General features: G+C 39.5%; 1 protein-coding gene across 1 annotated transcript; it reads left to right on the top strand.

Annotated features, from left to right (window-relative positions):
- The first annotated feature begins 681 nt into the window (after nucleotides 1-681).
- ptk6b (PTK6 protein tyrosine kinase 6b) lies at nucleotides 682-18,287 on the top strand. Its single transcript, XM_028010024.1, has 8 exons — nucleotides 682-1,234; nucleotides 4,744-4,865; nucleotides 13,531-13,691; nucleotides 13,766-13,928; nucleotides 15,155-15,313; nucleotides 15,432-15,613; nucleotides 15,697-15,850; nucleotides 17,714-18,287. Exons 1-8 carry the CDS (start codon nucleotides 882-884, stop codon nucleotides 17,920-17,922), a joined length of 1,503 nt encoding a protein of 500 aa, XP_027865825.1. The 5' UTR covers nucleotides 682-881; the 3' UTR covers nucleotides 17,923-18,287.
- Nucleotides 18,288-20,035: the final 1,748 nt, after the last annotated feature.

Below are 20,035 nucleotides of genomic sequence, written 5' to 3' on the forward strand. Positions count from 1 at the left end.
TTTTCATTTTCCTCAAATGTTTAATATTTCAGATCATAAAACAGTGTTTTAAAAACTAATATTTAATTTTGGACCTAAAATTTGATCTTTTATAGTGTTTGTTGAGTGAAAATGTTACCTTTAGTTATTAAAAAAGTAACTATATGAATCAGCATTTACTTTACTTAGGGGACTTTCTAAATTCCTGCAGGGGACACAAATGGCCCACAGGCCACATTTTGGACAACCCTGATCCAGATCAACGTTTATTGTTCGGACGGCCTATTCAAAGCCCGGACATGACCAGAACAAGACGAGACAACTGGGGTTCGTTTCCATGAACAGTTGGTGATAAACATTTAACCTGCTAACTAAATATTTTAATGTAAACTAAATATGTGGCTTGATAAGCGACTTTTTTTTAAACGGTGAGATTTACAACTAAATGAATAACTTGGTGAAAAATAAACATTTTCTCCTCTCATGAATAAATAAACCAAACTGTTCATTTTTAACAGTGTATCTTTACAAACATTTAGAAAATCATTTTATTAATCACATAAGTTATGGTTATATATCATTAATAATGAATAATAACTAATTCTGCCTTATGAACTGCATCACAGTTCGGACGGAGTGAAATAAAAGCTGCTGCTGATTTGAAGGTCGCAGCTTCTCTAAGGGATTCATTTATGACTCTGCCTGTCATCATAGGCGGGGTTTTATTATGCTGCCCTTAAAGGAAGTTCTCTGAATCACGCTAGTGTCACTCAGGACCGACCAAACCGGAACAGCGGCGCATTCCGAGGAGTTTCTGTCTACCTGTCCGTCAGGTGCGGATCATCCAGCGGCGCGGCTCACCGCGGGGCGCCAAGCGGCTCCAGGCCGTTTCCTCGGCAGCGATGTGTGACTGTCTGATGGCGTGTGTGCGGCGGCTCCTCCCGGAGAAACCGAACCACGGAGACGGGAATAACAAGGTGGATGCTGACGGTAAGAGTCAGCCGGTCAGCCCGCCGCCGCCGCCGCCGGACAGGCCGGAGAGGCCGTCGGAAAACGCCATCTACACCGGGATCTGGCCGTTCGACGCGCGGCACCGGGACGAGCTGTCCTTCCAGGTGGGGGACCTGCTGGAGGTCATGTGCCGCAACGGAGACTGGTGGACGGCCAGGAAGATCGAGAAGAACGGGCGCATCCTGGGCACCGGGATAGTTCCGCACAACTACCTGGCCAGAGCGGAGTCCCTGCAGATGCAGCCGTGAGTACTTTCCACATCACCATCACCCGCGGGACGCATTTACAGCTGAGAGACAAGCGGCCGTCAAAGTAAAAAGTTTACTCAAGTTCTCCGGGCGCAGCTACTTTCTGATGGTTTCAACGAACCAACAGCTGTTAAATACAGAAAATGGCATTTAATGAAAACTTTCCACTTTTTTTTGGCACCCCCTCTAACACGACGCCCGCAAACGGTGCCTTTTGTTTTTGCGTCACTGCAAGAGCTAACTGATCAAAACATTATGATATTTAGCAATTACATCATAAACGGACCAAACGTTATGTGGACGTTTTGGTATTTTAGACAAAAAAAAATGAAAATAATTCATATAAATGACATTGCAAAATAAAAAAATTTCCAAATCGATTTCCTTCAGTTAAAAATTGATCAAACTTGAACAAAAACTGCCAGAATGTCTTAAAAATTAAGTAATCAGACGGACCAAAATATATAGTTATGTGGAAATATTGTTATTTTTATACCGAAAAGTAAAATAATTAATTTGAATAAAATTACAAAACAAAATAAGAGCAAAACACATTTTTTAAATTTTTTTATAAAACTTATTAAACCAACAAAAACAGCAGGTAAGTGTGTGTGTCTGCATCTGGTGAAGAAATCCAGACATTTTACTCCAGTAAGAGTGGCAATACTTCAAAATAAAATTACTCAAGTAAAAGTATGATAAGTATAAATTAAGGTAATTATATTTATATAGCTCATTTTCAGCAACAAGGCAGTTAAAGTGCTTTACACAAATTAGAAGGAAATACAAACAAAACAACAAAAAAAGACAAAAAGGTAAAAGTACAGCGCAGTAAAAATAAAAAAACTTACTAAAGTAACTATCAGCATCCAAATCTCCCTTTAGCATTCAGGATAATAACATTTTATTTTCTTTATTATCTGTTCAAAACAAGCCTGATTATATCTCAGCATATAATCAGATTAAAAATCTGGAACTGAGCTGAAACCTGCAGACTAGCAGTAATATTTATTCCAGTCCAGATGTTTCCTCTGTGATCGGATCAGAAAACAGGAGTTAGTTACCGCCAACTTTCTAGAGAAAATAAGGAAACTTCTGAGTTTGAAAAGTTAAAAGTTTGCTAGAAAAAAAGCTGAAATTTTGAGATTAATCTCAGAAATATTCTAGAAATTCTGACTTTTTTCAAAAGAGAAAAGAAAAGAAGTTTTTACTTTTTAACTTTTAAACTCAGAAAGTTTCTTGCTGTTTTTTGTTCATCTCAAAACTTCAGATTTTCATAGTAAACTTTTGACTTTTCAAAGTCAGAAAATTTATTTCTTGAAAATGTTCTAGAAAAAACAAGAACATTTCTGACATTTAAAAGTAAAAATAAAATTGCTTGAGAAAACTCAAGGAAATTTCAAGGACATTTTCAAATTTTCTGAGTTTCAAAATAAATTTTTCGACTTTTTAAATTTTCTTGATTTTCTAGAAAATTTCTGAGATTAATATAAAAATTTCAGATTTTTTTTGGCGGACATTTCCTCCTCTGTTTTTCAATATTCTGACTCTTTGTGAAGAGAAAACATTCAGACCTGAATGAGTCTGTGGAAAAGTTTTAAGGGTGTAAATACTTTCTGATGGTGCGAGAGCATCGCTGTCACCGTCTCTCCCAGAGCAAAGCATGATGGGACTGCAAGGCAGTAAATTAATAACCAGCAGCCTGCGACCGAAAGCAAAGTCCTGAAACTAATCTGGCTCCGAGTTCCGTATCATAAAATGTGAGGTTCTTGTTATGAGGAAGTAATTTAGCCGTGGGATTCAGACGTTTAAAGCACCTGAAATCTTTACGCCAAACACCTAAAAATGCTCCCAGTTCTGATTGATCAAATCTAACCTAAAAATGTCCGAAAACGACTTTCAAATTGATGGTTTTGGACAGTCCTGATATAAAAGGTGTACACCTTTTCTCTTTTTTAACCTCACTTTTTCCTTCCACTCAACTTTCCCGTGGCTACAGCTCTCTAACCTGACAATCAGAAGTGTTTCCATGTTGTTATGAGATTATGTTTGGTGCTTAATTAGCTTTAAATCATAATTGTTTGCTACTTTGGACTTTCCAGAACCTTACAGTGTTTCAGAGCTGATGAAAATGTGACCTAAATGTTTTCTCCAAGGCATTAGAGCAGAAACTGTAACCTCCTGATGAACACTGTAAAAAATGCCTGTCATGCCTTTCATACCAGTGTGATTCCAGTCTGATGGGTTACTCTGCAGTTCATGCCAACCCAGCCACTGGGTTCGTTTCACGTCGGTGTCTCTTGTGGTTTGCGGCTCCAGAATTGAAAGTGCTTGACCGGGTTTTCCCAGAAGCAAGCGGGTATAATCGCCGTTCCTGGAAAAGGTTCAGAAACTTTGTGAAACTGGTTGTTAATGTTTAGTTTGTGCTAAAAATATGTTTCAGATGATTGAAAGAATCTTCAAGCCGGCAGAAATATTACGGTTTAACATTTCAACAAACTGTAAAAAATACAGAAAAACTCAAACTTTTAGTTAGTGGACAGATGTTTTTATTAATGTTTTATGCTGCAGCTGAAACAATTAATCTGATTAATTATGATTAATTGGATTAATTTTGATAAGGCGATTGTTGAAATGATTGTCAATAACCCTGTCACAATAAGAAATAAATCAATTAAGCTCATGATAAATGAAAACAAATTGCATGATTTTTTTTAACCAACAGCTGGATGATAAAAGTTTTCAGTCTGGTGTTTTGGTCTCAACCAGCTTCTTTTTGAAGGAAATGTTTGGTTACAGAGACTTCATAATTCATTTTATTTGTTTTTTCTGTTTTTGTTTATTTATTTTGGATATTTAACATGTTTTCCAGTTCCAGTGTTAAATGTTCATTAAAGTGTATTACTATTATGCCACTACATTATTTGAAAATGGTGTCAAAACAACAATATTATCATTTATTGCAATAAATTCTGGGGCAATTTATCGTCCAGGAGAATTGGTTAATATAACTGGCCTAATTACTACTTTAGTCATCAATTAATCGTTAATTTGAGTTTATACATTCAAAAATCTGCCATTTCCTTAAAAAATAAAAATAAAACACACAGAGTTGTTATAAAGCAAAAACTGTACAAAAATATATAAATATTGCATTTTAGATGAAAATCATCTTTGTTTATAAATATGTTGTGGGATAATTTTAGCTTCACCTGGTTGAAATTCTGTAAGATTCTCCTATAAGCACATTTAGCTGTCCAGTTATTAATGGATTAATTGGTAAAATAGATCAGCCCTACACTGTTTAGTTAGCATCACTAAGTTAGCCTCAATAAACTGATGCTAACCAAAGTTTAGCTGCAGATAAACTTTGTTGGACAGTCATTATTGTGATAATAAAATTGTTGCTTTGACACAATTTTCATGTAATATGATGATAATACCAAACCAACTAATAAATTTTAATTTAGTAAAGAACTCTTAACTCGGTTTTGTCTCCATCCAGATGGTTTTTCGGGACGATGAGTCGCTTCGAAGCCCAAAACATCCTAATAGAGCCAGCAAACGAGGAAGCCTCTTTCCTGGTTCGGAAAAGCGAGAGGGACAGCATCGGATACGTTCTTTCAGGCAAGAAAAGAAAAACTGGGTTTTTGATTTTACAGCTGACTTCCTGTTTTATGTTGGGGTTAGCAATCTGAACATTAGCTTAACTGCTATCTGGTTGATGCTCTTTCCTCCAGAAGATGGTCTGTTCTTACTTATCCATGCAGGCAGCTAATGCTAACTAATATTTAGTTTAGTGCGTTAGCCTTCATGCTAACTTTGAAAACGTTTAGCGCACTTAGCTTCCCGTGATTCTATTGGATAAATTCCAAAGGGTTAATTTACTTTGCTGTTTTTTAAGCTTTCAGTGGAATAAAGTTTTAGTTTTGTTATCAACTGTAGGAGCCATTTATCCTTTTCTGTGTTTATCGCCACCAGGGGGCGAATTTCATTTGAGTTCTGTGTGTCTGATGGGGGATGGGTATTTAAGGTCAACGGTGATTCTGTGCAGGTGTTGTTAGTGGGAAGAGGCAACAGTTTTCCACTGTGTTTGGTTTAGGTTTTTGATGTCGAAGTTACCTGTAACTACATGGATGTAGCCAACAATGGACATTGTTCTGTTCAATAAATGACCTTTTACAAGTCAAACTAAAGATCGACATGGTAAATCTCCACTGAACGCACGTAAGAACAACGCCTTCAAGCACAACAACCAGTAGCCTAAGATATAGGATTTTAGCCGCTACACTTAGGTGGAAAACTGCCTCGTTTGGAGGATCCATCGATTCTTCTGCATTGTGGGGGCATCACGAAGCCGCAAAGACGCCGCACCGACGCAGGCTATTGGAGCCGTCGGAACCGGAACCGCAGAGGAGCGATCGGGAAACCTGGCGTCGGAACCGACACCGCAGAGGAGCGATCGGGTCAGCAGGCGTCGGAACCGACACCGCAGCGGACCTCGGGACACCAGGCGTCGGAACCGACACCGCAGCGGACCTCGGGACACCAGGCGTCGGAACCGACACCGCAGAGGAGCGATCGACATCGGACGCTGGGAACAGAGCTGCATGGATCGAGCTATTGGAGCCACTGAGATTCGTAGCAGCGGACCTCGGGACGCAGATTATCAGTGCCGGCCAACGCATCATTGGGATATGTGAGTCAGCGCTGATATCTATGAATGGCCATTAAGGCAGAAGAGGAAAACGTTGATCTGGATCAGGAGGGTCATGATAACATTATGGGTGAAGAGGAAAGTCCAACACAAAGTCCTCAATGGAAGACTGAAAAAAGAAAAGTGAAATTAACAGCAAAAGCTTTGTTGGTGAAAATCAGTAACTTAGAAAGTGAAAGAAAAACAAGGTTAAATAAGCTCACAAAATTAAGACAAACTATTACAGTGTTGAAAAATGACAAAGGGTGTGTGAGTGACATTAAGGTAGAATTTAAACGGTTTTTGGGTTTGTCTGAACAAACACAAAGGGTACACCAGGGTTTGGTGGGATTATTGCCGGTGGATGAAGCACAAAAGCATGACATATGGTTTCAAGCTAAAATGTTGAATGTTCATGATTTTGTTGCTGATACTCATAAATGGTTGGCTGAGGCTCAAGACTGCTCAGTCAGTGTGCCTGATGATATTAAAGAAAATGAGAGTAAAAATAATAACGAAGCTGAAGCAAAGACTGCCAGTGGTGGCATGATCATGATGGAGGAGGAGCTACAGATTGAACCTCATGACAGCATTTCAAATGTCTCCTTAAGGTCTTTTAGAAACGCCGGGAGTCAAAGGGGTTCTTCTACAACAACCAGCAAATCTTCAATGCTTTCTGAACAAATAAAAGCAGAAGCAGAAAGGGCTGCACTCCTGGCATGTGCAGCTGCTTTAAAGGAGAAGCATGTGTTGGAGGAGCAGGAATACTTGTTAAAGAAAAGAAAAGAGCAACTTGAGATGGACACCAAATTAGCTGCTGCTAACGCCAAGCTAATGGTTCTAGAGGGCAGCACTAAAGGCAGCATTACATCTAAGCATTCTGATGGAATGGATTCATATGTTAGAAAGGGTGCTAGACCCAAGATCAAACCTACTTTACTACTTTCACAAGCTTCACAGTTGGTTACCAAACCTGTAAAGAAGCTTCAAGAAGATGCTGGACTGCTGTTGGATAAAGAGGTTGAGTCAGATCTAAACACAACCTATGAAAAGCATATTCCACCTCAGGTGGATGACTCTGTTTTCAATACTTTGGTGTCACAAAGGGCTCCCCCTGCTGTTCAAATTTCTAAAGCTTCTAGTATTTTCTCCAATCCTAATGTTACCACACAAAACAGTTTGCTTCCATCAAATCAAAATCAACCTGCTGGAGACCTCTACAATGTGTTGAAACAACAGAATGACATAACAGCTCTTCTGGTTCAAATGCAAACAAGCCAGTTACTGCCATACAGAGAAATTCCCATTTATGACGGAAATCCTTTACAGTTCAACTCCTTTATGAAAGCCTTTGAGCATTCTGTGGAAGCAAAGACCAGTTGTAAAGGAGACTGTTTGTACTACCTTGAACAGTACACAAGGGGGCAACCAAGAGACCTCATTCGTAGTTGCCTTCATATGACTGCAGAAAGAGGATATGCAGCGGCCAAGGAACTCCTCAAAGAACATTTTGGCAATGAATTTAATATTACTGCAGCCTACATGGAAAAGGCCACTGGTTGGCCCAACATTAAAGGTGAAGATGCTAAAGCATTAAAAGCATTTGGACTGTTCCTTCGTGAATGCTGCAATGCAATGGAGGAACTGCAGTATTTGGATGAGTTAAGCATGCCAGCTAACATGAAAATCTTGGTTCAAAAGTTTCCTTTTAAACTAAGAGAAAAATGGAGAACAAAGGCAAATGAGATTTTTGAGAGAACTAGTCAAAGAGCATGTTTCAGAGATATTGTTGCTTTTATTGAACACCAGATTAGGATAATCTCTGATCCGATTTTTGGAGACATACAGGACTTACAACCTGCTAGGGGAATCATAAGACCTAGCAAACCTCAAATAAAGTCGCAGTTTAAAAGAAACAGCTTTGTCACCCATGTTTCTGTTAAAGATGACTGTAACATGCCGTCTCTTAAAAATGAAGTAACTGTTGTTGACAAATCGAATTATTCATCCTGTCTGTATTGTACACAGGATGGTCATGTATTGGAACAATGTCGACAATTAGGAAAGAGGTCACACAGGGAAAAACTAGACTTTATAAAAGACAAAGGTTTATGTTTTGGTTGCTTGGATACAGGACATTTAAGCAGGAACTGTGATAAGCGCATCGCTTGCAAACACTGTAACCAAAAGCATCCCAGCATTTTGCACATTGGACAGAAGGAAAAACTCCATCAGAAAGAGTTGGATCAGGCAGAAAAGGGCTGTAAAACTTCCTCTACTTGTGGTCATACTGGGGCTGGCCACCATAAAGGCATTCTTCCCATCCTGCCTGTGAAAGTGAAAAGTTCAAAGGGAACTAAGATCATTAAAACATACGCCTTTCTGGATCCAGGGAGCACCGATACGTTCTGCTCGGAAAAACTTCTTAATGAACTCAACATTCAAGGTCGAAAGGCTCAGATTCATCTCCGTACAATGGGTCATAGTAAAACAATGACAACAGCTATCATAAAAGGGCTGGAGATTTCAGAAATAAATGGAAGCCATTTCTATCAGCTTCCCGTTGTGTTTACACAAAAGGAAATGCCAGTTTCCACCGATAATATCATCAGTAAGGAGGAGCTGTCAAAATGGTCATACTTAAAGGACATTAATTTTCCTCGTATACCTGCCGGTGTAGACCTATTAGTGGGCACAAATGCATCTAAACTAATGGAACCTTGGGAGGTGGTTAATAGTAGGGGTGAAGGGCCCTATGCAATCAGAAGCCTCCTAGGATGGGTTGTAAATGCTTCAGCAGAAGGTTACAAGGATCTTGAAAATGGCTACCCTTCAGTTCATGTCAACAGAACTACAGTTGATAAAATTGAAGAGCTTCTGACGAGCCAATACAACTATGACTTTACTGAGAAATCCTTTACAGAACAAGAGGAAATGTCAAGAGAGGAACAAAAATTCCTAGACATAATGGATCGCTCTGCGCAGCTAGAGAATGGACATTACAAACTGAAGCTGCCTTTCAAAGGGGAAGAACTCTTTATGCCAAACAACATTTCTGTTGCTCTGCAGCGTATACTTGGTTTGAAAAGGAAATTCAAAAGGAACAGAAATTTTCATAAAGAGTACACAAACTTCATGACTAATGCCATTAATAGTGGACATGCAGAAAGGGTTCCGCAGCATCAGCTGACTACAGCGAAAGGCAAGGTGTGGTATATACCACATCATGGTGTATACCATCCACAAAAACATAAGCTACGTGTGGTGTTTGATTGTGGAGCAGAGTATAAAGGGGTCTCGCTTAACAGTCAGCTTTTACAGGGCCCTAACCTAACTAGCTCATTGGTGGGGGTTTTAGTGAGGTTTCGGCAGGAATATGTGGCATTAATGGCAGACATAAAATCCATGTTCCATCAGGTTAAGGTGTCTGAGGACCATGTGGACTTTCTACGCTTCATGTGGTGGCCTCAAGGTAATCTAGAACAAGACCTTGAGGAATACCGTATGACTGTCCACTTATTTGGTGCAGTCTCCTCACCAAGCTGTGCTTGCTATGCTCTCAGAAAGACTGCTGAGGATAATCAGTCCAGCTTCTCAGCAGATGTTGTACTAACAGTCAACAAAAACTTTTACATGGATGACCTCTTAAAAAGTCTGCCATCAGAGGAAAGTGCAGTTACCATGGCCAAAGACCTTATGGCTATTTGCAGCAGAGGAGGGTTTACGCTAACCCAATGGATTAGCAACAGCCGAGAAGTGCTCCAATGTATCCCAGGAGAGCTCATGTCCCAGACTCTTTGTGAGTTGAATCTGGACAGTGACGAGCTACCGGTAGACAGAGCACTAGGTTTACAATGGTGCACAGAGACGGATAGTTTTAAGTTCAAACTAAAAGTCAAAGAAAAGCCTTCCACTAAAAGAGACATGTTGTCTATCATCAGCTCCATTTATGACCCGCTAGGATTCCTAGCTCCTCTTATACTTCCTGCCAAACGGCTGTTACAAGAGTTATGCAGGATGAAATGGGGTTGGGATGATCCTATACCTCTAACCTTTCAAAACCAGTGGAACCGATGGCTGACTGACTTGGAAAAATTGGCTGACTTCCAAGTCAGCAGATGCATCAAACCTGAAGGGTTTGGAGAAGTGGTTAATGCTCAGTTACACCACTTCTCTGACGCTAGTGAGAGTGGGTATGGTACAGCTACATATGTCAGAATGCAGAACAGCAACAAGAGAGTTCATGTATCATTCTTGTTTGGCAAAGCCAGAGTAGCTCCACTCAAACCTGTGACTATTCCACGTTTAGAGCTCACAGCTGCTGTTATGGCCGTTAGATTGAATAACATGCTTCAGTCAGAGCTTCAGCTGCCATTGGAAAAGGCTTGTTTTTGGAGTGACAGCTCAGCCGTTCTAAAATATATAAAAAATGAAGACAGAAGGTTTCAAACTTTTGTTGCTAACAGAGTAACAATTATTAGGGATAATACAGACCTTGAGCAGTGGAGACACGTGCCTTCATCTTTAAACCCTGCTGATGATGCTTCCCGTGGGTTTAAAGTTGACAGCCTTTTAAACCAAAAATGGATAGAAAGTCCTACCTTTTTGTGGGAACCTGAAGATAAATGGCCCAAGTCTCTAATGGATTTCAGTATGACTACTGATGATCCAGAACTAAAGAAAATTCCCTTGATCAATGCTACAGTCATTAACTCAAATGCAACTTCGGAGTTAATAGCATTTTTCTCAGACTGGCAAAAATTGAAGTCTGCAGTTGCTTGGTTCATCAAGCTAAAAGGAGTTCTGCTGAAACTGAGTAAGAGAAAAAGGGAATTGAAACTGGCCAATTCAATTATGACTGAAACATCATCACTGGAATTGACAAAAGAAATGCAAACTCTCAAAAACTTGCTGGGAAATCAAAGTGTGTCCCTAGAAGAGCTCACACAAGCTGAGACAGCCATAATTTCCTTTTGCCAAAAGGAAAGATTCCCTGATGAGTTCGCTGTATTAACATCCCGCAACTCAGAAATACCCAGAAGCAGCCCAATTTACAAACTGGACCCTGTGCTGCAAGATGGGCTTCTGCGTGTTGGAGGCCGGCTGAGTAAAGCAGCCATCCCTGAGAACATTAAACATCCTCTCATTCTGGCAAAGGACCAGCACATCTCCTACCTTATCCTCCGACATTTTCACTTACAGCTTGGTCATGGAGGTAGAAATCATGTCCTCTCAGTCGTAAGAAGAAAATTTTGGATAACAAATGGAGTTTCAGCTGTGAAAAGGGTCATAGCGACATGTTCTTTCTGCAGACTGTATGGAGGACAAACCGGTCAACAACAAATGGCAGACTTGCCAGAGGAAAGAGTGGTTCCTGATCTACCACCATTCACAAATGTTGGGGTAGATTATTTTGGGCCTATTGATGTAAAAAGAGGACGCAGTGTTGTAAAACGCTATGGAGTATTGTTCACTTGCATGACAAGCAGGGCCGTGCACCTTGAAGTGGCGTACTCTTTAGATACCGACTCATGTATTAATGCACTGCGTCGATTTATCTCTCGAAGAGGACAAGTTTCACACATGAGATCAGATAATGGCACCAATTTCATAGGAGCAGAAAGAGAGCTACGAGAAGCTCTAGCCTCTCTAAATAATGGAAAAATTGAGAAGGCCATGGCACACAAAGGGATTAAATGGAGTTTTAACCCACCATCTGGATCACATTGTGGTGGGGTTTGGGAGCGCCTCATTCGAATGATCAGAAAGGTTTTGCACTCAGTGCTTCGTCAACAAATGTTGGACGATAAAGGATTCCACACTGTGCTTTGTGAAGCAGAGGCAATACTTAATGATCGTCCCATCACAAAGTTATCAGAGGACCCCAATGACCTTGAGGCTTTAACACCCAACCACTTGCTGCTCCTGAAGGGAAAACCAGCTTTTCCGCCAGGACTCTTTGACAAAAAAAAAATCTTTACGCTAAAAGAAGGTGGAAACAAATCCAATACATTTCAGACCTCTTTTGGAAACGTTGGATCCGAGAATATCTACCGTTATTACAAGAACGACAAAAGTGGATAAAGAAAAAAAGGTGCTTCATCCCTGGAGATGTTGTAGTAGTTATGGACTCCACAACACCTCGAGGGTCTTGGATATTAGGGAAAGTTATTAAAACTTTTCCAGATAAAAAGGGTTTGGTGAGAGTGGTTCATCTTCAAACAAAAACGAACATTATTGAAAGACCTGTAACAAAAATTTGTCTGTTATGTGAAGCTACAAACTGTTAAACTGATAGAATAATGAATGTGTAAACCTGATTTGCCTCTTATGTACATTTAGATATATCTTTATTGGTGGCTCCTTTAATTTAAGATTAGTAATTGCTATGTCTTCTGCCACACGCAATTAGGGGCTGGCGTGTAGGAGCCATTTATCCTTTTCTGTGTTTATCGCCACCAGGGGGCGAATTTCATTTGAGTTCTGTGTGTCTGATGGGGGATGGGTATTTAAGGTCAACGGTGATTCTGTGCAGGTGTTGTTAGTGGGAAGAGGCAACAGTTTTCCACTGTGTTTGGTTTAGGTTTTTGATGTCGAAGTTACCTGTAACTACATGGATGTAGCCAACAATGGACATTGTTCTGTTCAATAAATGACCTTTTACAAGTCAAACTAAAGATCGACATGGTAAATCTCCACTGAACGCACGTAAGAACAACGCCTTCAAGCACAACAACCAGTAGCCTAAGATATAGGATTTTAGCCGCTACATCAACCTTAGAATTATGCTAATAGCAAAGTGAAAACTTTGCTTAGCACTTTAGCTAATTTTAAAAACGTTTATCATATTTAGCTTATCATACATACATTTTTCCAGATAAATTCAAAAGTGCTAATTTACTTGGATGCTTTCAGTTGAATAAATTATTAGTTTTGATTTTCACCCTTTCACAATTCTGCTGATAGCAGAGAAATATCTTTGATTAATGCTTTAGTACTTTTGCTAACATTAGCATTTAGCACATTTAGCTTCCCCTAAATTATTTTTTCTGGATAAATTCTAAAGTTTTGTGAACTTTCAGTTGAATAAAGTTCAACATCTGTGTTGAAATATCAACTATTAAGATTTCTTCAAGCAATTAGACGCTTATGTGCTCTTATTTTGAAGTGGGTAAAGATTGTTTACACAGCAATTGTTTCCTTTCTCCTTGTTTCCTCTTTTTCCACTTTATTTCAAACTAACATACAGACAGTAAAGAGCAAGACATAGAATTACATATTTAAGGGAATTATTATGTAGTTTATGTCAAAATTAAATTGGTGCTCAAAGGTTGCAGGTATTAGCATTAGCTTCTGGTAAATATCATGTTGGTGTAGCGCTTTATCAGTGGAACTAATGTTTACAAGTAGAGCTTTAGGGTTAGCGCAGCTAGCTCTTTAGTTGGCGCCGCTCACCACTGCATGCAGGATAGTGTGTGGAAGCTGCTTCATCCGACCTTCTTCAGACCAGTCTTGTATTTTCACATCCTGTTTTTTTAGACTTTTCGACTCTTTCCACTTCTGCTTCAGTCTCACCGTGTGTAAATCCTTCTGCAGTGAAATCCGACAATGCAGTCCGGCACTTTCGCATCCTACATAAAGAAGAGAGTTTTTATGTGGAGCAGACTCAGAGGTTCAGTTCTCTGGCTGACCTGGTGAACTACTACTGCGAACACAGCCTCAACGACATCGTCTCTCTGGGGAATCCATGCAACAAGGTAAAAAGGTGAAATGAAAGCATTTCCACCTGCAGCCATGAATATCTTCTAAAAATATTTGTTTCCGGTACCAGAAAAAGCCAAACATCGAAGATATCAACCACTTGCTGGATGATTGGGTTCTCCCGAAAAACGAGTTCACCATCGAGAACCAACTGGGCAACGGCTGTTTTTCGCAGGTCTTCCGCGGTCGCTGGAAGAACCACATCAACGTGGCCATTAAGGTCTTGAAAAATGGTACGTAGTCAACCAAACCGAAAAACTGAAGGCTGGTTTTGGGAAATGCTGTTGGAGAAAAAGGTGGTGAAGCAGGGGGGCCCAAAGTGGGTCCTTGAGGGCCGGCATCCTATATGTTTTAGTTTTCGCCCTGGTTTAACGCACCTGGATCAAATGACGGCTCGTTAGAGGCCTAAAAAGAACATTGACCTGCTGAAAAGGTTGTTGGTAAAACCAGGGAGAGAACTAGAACATGCCGGCCCTCCAGGACCCACTTTGGGCTCCCCTGTGGTAAAGGGATTCACAGGGGAATCCCTTTACAGGGACCTGTATGTTCAGGTCTGAACAAGGTTTAGCTTTGTTCACACAGCAGGCAAATGCAACCAAAAATCACTACTTTTGCCCAAATGCGGTTTTTTCACCCAGAAATTGACCAACTCTGATCGATTCACCTCCCAAATCAATAAAATCAGATGCTGTTTCCAGATGTGGTACTATTTTTTATACTTATTTGATTTCAAAGCCATTTTTCTGAGGGATGAGCCCAGAAAGGGAAATTGCTACTGTTTTACTGACATTAATATCAATATTTAGTGTTTTAAACCATAATGACGCATCATCTAAGTGCTGTTGTGAGGTAATCAGTTTTCACTCAAATACAAATAATCAAACATCCGGAGAGATTTTTAGACAGATATGTAACTTAAAGGACCAAGTATGGATCCTTGTGGGATCCCATTTCTGATTATTTTTTTAATGTTGATGATGAACTTGAACTATAAATGCAAGATTATTGCAAAAATGATAGAAAAAGATCCAATTTTCTTGTTTTCTTCTGTAGAAACTCAAACATCCTCTGGGTTTTAGAAAATAGAAACAAAATAGCTCAAAATAATCTGTGTATCTGGTTTTTACATTTCCAAAAACATTGCAAAATGAAAATAGTTTTGCAATAGGTTTTTCTGCTTTTAATACTTGAATGAAAAAACATAAAAATTAAAAATAATAAAAAATCTGCAGTTTGATCTCTGATTCAACTACTAAATCTAAAATAAAATGTTTTTAATTTATGTCTTAATCAACAAACAAAGGAGGCATTTCGCAAGATTTTTGGATGGCAACAGATTGTTTTAACTACCAGGAAGAACAAATATAAATAAAGAGAGGATAGTTTCAGTCTCTGGCTTCTCTGAACTTTTTTACGTCTGTTTATATCTGTTTCCTTGAGATCCTCTGTTTTTCACCAGACTCTGTAGACAACGCAGAGTTTCACAGGGAAGTTGAAATCCTGAAGAGGCTTCACCATCGTCACCTGATCTCCCTGTTCGCCATTTGCATCGAATCGTCGCCGTATTACATCATCACCGAGCTGATGGAGAAAGGCAGCCTGCTGCAGTTCCTCAGAGGTAAACCTGTTGGAATATCCAGGAACTTTATTTAAAATGCGCCGTTATTTAAAAGAATTGAAGGTTCCTGGGATCTTTGTAAGAGTATCAAACCCAGATTACCATCCTTTGGTTTCAGGGAAAGAAGGACAAAATCAAGACACTGCATCTCTGATTGACATGGCATCCCAGGTGGCTGATGGGATGTCGTACCTGGAAGAGCAGCAGAGCATCCACAGAGACCTGGCAGCTCGAAATGTTCTAGTAGGAGAAGACTACATCTGCAAGGTGGCCGACTTTGGGCTGGCACGACTCGTCAAGGTGCGTTGGTCGACAGGAAGTTGTTTTGTTGGTTGGTTTGAATTGAATTCACAGCTTTTGAGGATAAAATGTTTTTTGTCCAGGAGCCGTTTTACATCTCGGAAGAGAAGAAGATTCCCTACAAATGGTCGGCGCCTGAAGCCATCAGCCACGGGAAGTTCTCCATCAAGTCAGACGTTTGGTCTTTTGGGGTTTTGCTATATGAGATCATGACCTATGGAAGTGTCCCATACCCAGGTCAGTTCAGCAACCTGCTTTTTCATATTTACGGTACATCCAGCCCTGTTTGGTCCGCTTTAATCCAACTTCGGTCCGTTTGCGTAGAAAGTCCGGTTCGTTTTGGCAGGTGTGACCAAAATCGCTAACCCTGGTCTGCCTACAAACCTCGGCCTCTGACCAAAGTGAACTCAGGTGCGCTTCAAAGGCACATGTGAATGTCAAGCGGACCAGAAACCGCTGCGAAAGCAGGCAGTGGACTACAGCGCAGGGCATTCTGGGTAAATACAACCAAAACAAACGTGTTAGCTTAGCGCCAGCTGGAGATGGTTTTTTTTGTTGTTGTTTTTTTTACCAAAGACAAAAGAGAAATCCTACAACCGCTAAAATCTGACGCCACTCCGTCTTTGTTTGTATTTTGGGAATAAGGAAGTTGCACTTACATGAGCTTGGTTGACAGCGCTGATTGGTTGTTTCTAACCAGGAGCGGTGTATTTCTGCAGATGGCAGTAGAACCACAGGGTGATTTTTTCACAGATTATCCGTCTCATATCCTACTGTCAGGACAAAGTGACAGTTTGAACAAAGATATAAAATATTTATATAAAAGTTACGTAGTGCAAATTTAAAACCAAATCATCTGATGAAGTTCTTCCAGCCGCAAATAAAAATAACAACTTATGAGCCGTTTTAGTCTCTTAGCTTAATTGACAAATAAAAAGCTTTTGCTAAAAACTGCAAACATTGCCACCGAGAATGAAGGAGGTAACTGTTTCTCCTGTCTGAGTCTAACGATTAAATGATGCTTTACAGGAAATATCTGTTATTTTTAGTTGTTTTGTTTATTTATTTTGGGTATTTAAAATGTCTTCCAGTCTCATTTTAATAATCTTCAGAAGTTAAAGTTTTACTGATCTTTGAAAGGATGAACTTTGGTTATTATACAAATGGTTTCAAAATGGAAATCTGTCCATTTTTCACAATAATTTAATCGCTGTTCTCTCTGTGGGTCTAATTATGTCTGAATTCCTCCGTATTTTCTGCTGTTTATGTTTCTCATTCATCATTTACAGCTCACACCAAACCCTGGAATAGTTTACACGTTTCTGAAACTCAGACCCCTGCACTAATTTAATGCTTTTTATTCCGGTAAACCATATTCCTCTGGTAGTTTGTGACACAGTCATCTGAAGCTTTAAAATGTGTTTTGATGTTTCAGCAGAAGAGGGTCAGTGGTGAAACTATGACCACTGAGAACCTGTGGAGTTCATGTCAGCAGCTGCTGTGGTTAAAAGCTATCACATGTTTGAGTGAAGAAATACAAGTTGCATCTGTTCCAGACGGCCGTTTCGCAAACTAACATCAACTAATAATACTTGCGGGTCACATAAACTATAAAACATGGCAGGTTTCATGCAGTTTAGCTCAAATCAGCTTCAGTTAGAAACTAGAGATCAGGGTGAACTCTGACCTGAACCTTCAGAGCCACATAAAGACGGTTCCAAAGTCGGCCTTCTGTCACCTGCAGGATCCAGGATCAGAGGATTAACGTCTCAGCAGCAGAGAAACTCATCCAGGCTTTTATTTTTAGTCCCATTGATCAAAATAACTTTTTGACTCAACAGAAAGAATTTGAAGAATAAATAAACAAAATTTTGACAAACTTCAAATCTAGAATATTTGAAGAAATGTCAGATTTGTGACTGTTTGGTGTTGCTGTAATGATGTGAAGCACTTTGAACTGCCTGTTGCTACGCTAATAAACCACACCGCTGCTGTAAGGCGTTTTATTTTCGGGTTCTGCTGCAATCAGACGTGCAGAAACATCAGATATCTTCACCACTTCTGCTTTCTCCTTCCTTCTCTTTCTCTCTCTTCTTCCAGGCTTCAACAACCGTGAAGTTTACAACAAAGTCAAGAGTGGCTACCGGATGGAGGCGCCCAACAAATGCCCCGGCTTCGTCCACAGCATCATGCTGAAATGCTGGCAGGAGCAGCCAGGGGACAGGCCGACCTTCAAAGATCTCAAGGACATGCTGGAGAGAAGCTCCTATGAGCTGGAGTCGCCACCAGGGGGCAGCAGGGAGCAGTGATCTGCATACAAACATGGCCGCCGCTGTGACAGAGAAGTGAAATACGGTAGTTTCACAGTCAAAACGGAGACTGGACGGGCCGCTTTTACAGCTTTAAAGACTCCTCACATCATCACAGCAAGAACAGAATCTAAACCAGGGGTGTCCAAAGTATGGCCCGGGGGCCATTTGTGGCCCTCAGAACAATTTTGGGCAGCCCTTGATTATTATTCAAGACTACTCTAAATTTGAAGTTTTTAACTGAGGCCAGGTTGTTTAAAAAAGATACAATTAAAATCTTAAAATGGATTTTAATTGTATCACCCAAGTTTTTGCTTTGAATTTAATGTAATTTATTAATAACAGGTACAAAAGCATCCAGTGGCTTTTACTCAAATTCAGGCTTGAATTTGAGTAAACCTGGCATAAACAAAACCAAAGACATAAAAACAAATATAGAAAAAGAATCTGAAATATGGTTTGTTGTTTTAAATATGGCAAACATGCGAGATCCTTTTTGAAACTGTAATAATTGTCAACAGAAATCTGACAATCAAAAACAAAATAGTTTCTTTTATTTTTTATTCTGAGCATTTTAAAATACTCAACATGTTGTGGCCCCTTGAACAGTTTCAACTTGACTTTTATGGCCCAAATATCAAAAGTTTGGACACCCCTGATCTAAACTTTGCTCAAAAGGTTACTGAAGGTGCAACTTATTAATAAACTTGTACACTACTAGTGGAGATGTTTAAAAATGTGCAATAGGGATGACGTGTGTCGTCCAAAAGGGATTAATTTCTCTTTGTGTCTTTGTTCCTACAGAGGAAACTAAATATTCTGGAGCTCATGTTCAAGTCTCACTGACAGGTTTTAGTGAATATTACAACTTTCAGATTGTGAAATAAATTTGAATATCAAGACTATCTGAGTTGCAGACAGTTTTAAAGCAATCAGGCTTAAGTCCAAATTTTTCCAAAACTTCATTTTGTGCCAGAGTTGAACTCGGTGGTGAAATCTGGATGATTCTCCTGCTGTGTAGCTTCAAGAGTAACTAACATCTAGATCCACTTTTTTTAAAGTTAAAATGTCTAAATTTGTCATTTAGGGCTCTATATTTATGTTTCTGTGCAAATGTTGAAATTTTTATGTAATAAAATAATAATAATCCAAAACCGTCTCAGTGCTGCCCTCTCTGGGTTGAATGGTGGCCACTGCAGTTTAATGTTCCTATTATTTCCAGCTTGATTGATGTTTATGTCACACAGTGGAAATTTATAGCAGCTAGATGTGTTGCTTTAAAAAAAAGTTGCTAAATATAGTAAAAAAAAAGTCAAAGTTGTTTTTCTGACCACACCCACGTTTAGCCCTGAACTTGGCCACGCCCCCAGAGTCTCATGGCCCCGCCCACTTAAAATTCATGTCAGGGGGCGGGGCTTTGCGTTAAGGTGACAAACTCTTTTCCTGATTGTTGCAGACTGTTTTCTTAAATATCTGATTGAATCTCTTTATATTTAGTCACAATTTGCTTCGTTTTCAGATTTCGTAGCCAACTTCATGTTGGTTCTGTTTTAGTTGTTTCGCTGCTGCAGTGATCAGGCAAGTAAAACTGAACTCAGACTTACAAAGAAATGTGTTTAATTTATAGTTTATCATAGAAAAAACCCGATCTGGTTGTTTTGGAAAGCTTGTCATTCAGTATTCCCTCGAGTTTTCACATAAAGGTGGAAATATTTTTATCTTTAGGCAATAATTGGACTTTTGCAGCAGCATGGAGGAAATTAGATAAATACTTAGATAAAAACTGTGAATTGTCATTTTGATCAGTTTTTACATAATAATTGTTAAAATGTAGATTTTTTTAGTTTCAAACTTTTCATTTTTTATTCTGAGAGTAAAGTCAAAGTAATATGATAATTTATACATTGATAAAGTTTGTTAGGTAAGTAGGATTAATTTGAATACATTTTAAGTACATTTAGATGACATTTGTGTGTAAAAACAATGCATGGATAAACACTGAAAATGTAATTGAAATCATTTGGTGTAATGTTCAAGGTCGGCCAGGAGGGGGCGTCATAATCTCACGGTACGATCCTCTGATTTGCTTTAACGCACCTGAATTAGATAATTA

Source organism: Xiphophorus couchianus, chromosome 24, assembly GCF_001444195.1.
Source record: "Xiphophorus couchianus chromosome 24, X_couchianus-1.0, whole genome shotgun sequence".
Classification (NCBI taxonomy): Eukaryota; Metazoa; Chordata; class Actinopteri; order Cyprinodontiformes; family Poeciliidae; genus Xiphophorus; species Xiphophorus couchianus.

Excerpts from the sequence above, each read along its gene's own strand:
- ptk6b (XM_028010024.1), top strand. The coding sequence starts at position 882 with ATGTGTGACTGTCTGATGGCGTGTGTGCGGCGGCTCCTCCCGGAGAAA. Across the intron at positions 15,314-15,431 it reads CCTGCTGCAGTTCCTCAGAG|GGAAAGAAGGACAAAATCAA; the intron begins GTAAACCTGTTG and ends CTTTGGTTTCAG. Across the intron at positions 15,851-17,713 it reads TGGAAGTGTCCCATACCCAG|GCTTCAACAACCGTGAAGTT; the intron begins GTCAGTTCAGCA and ends CTCTTCTTCCAG.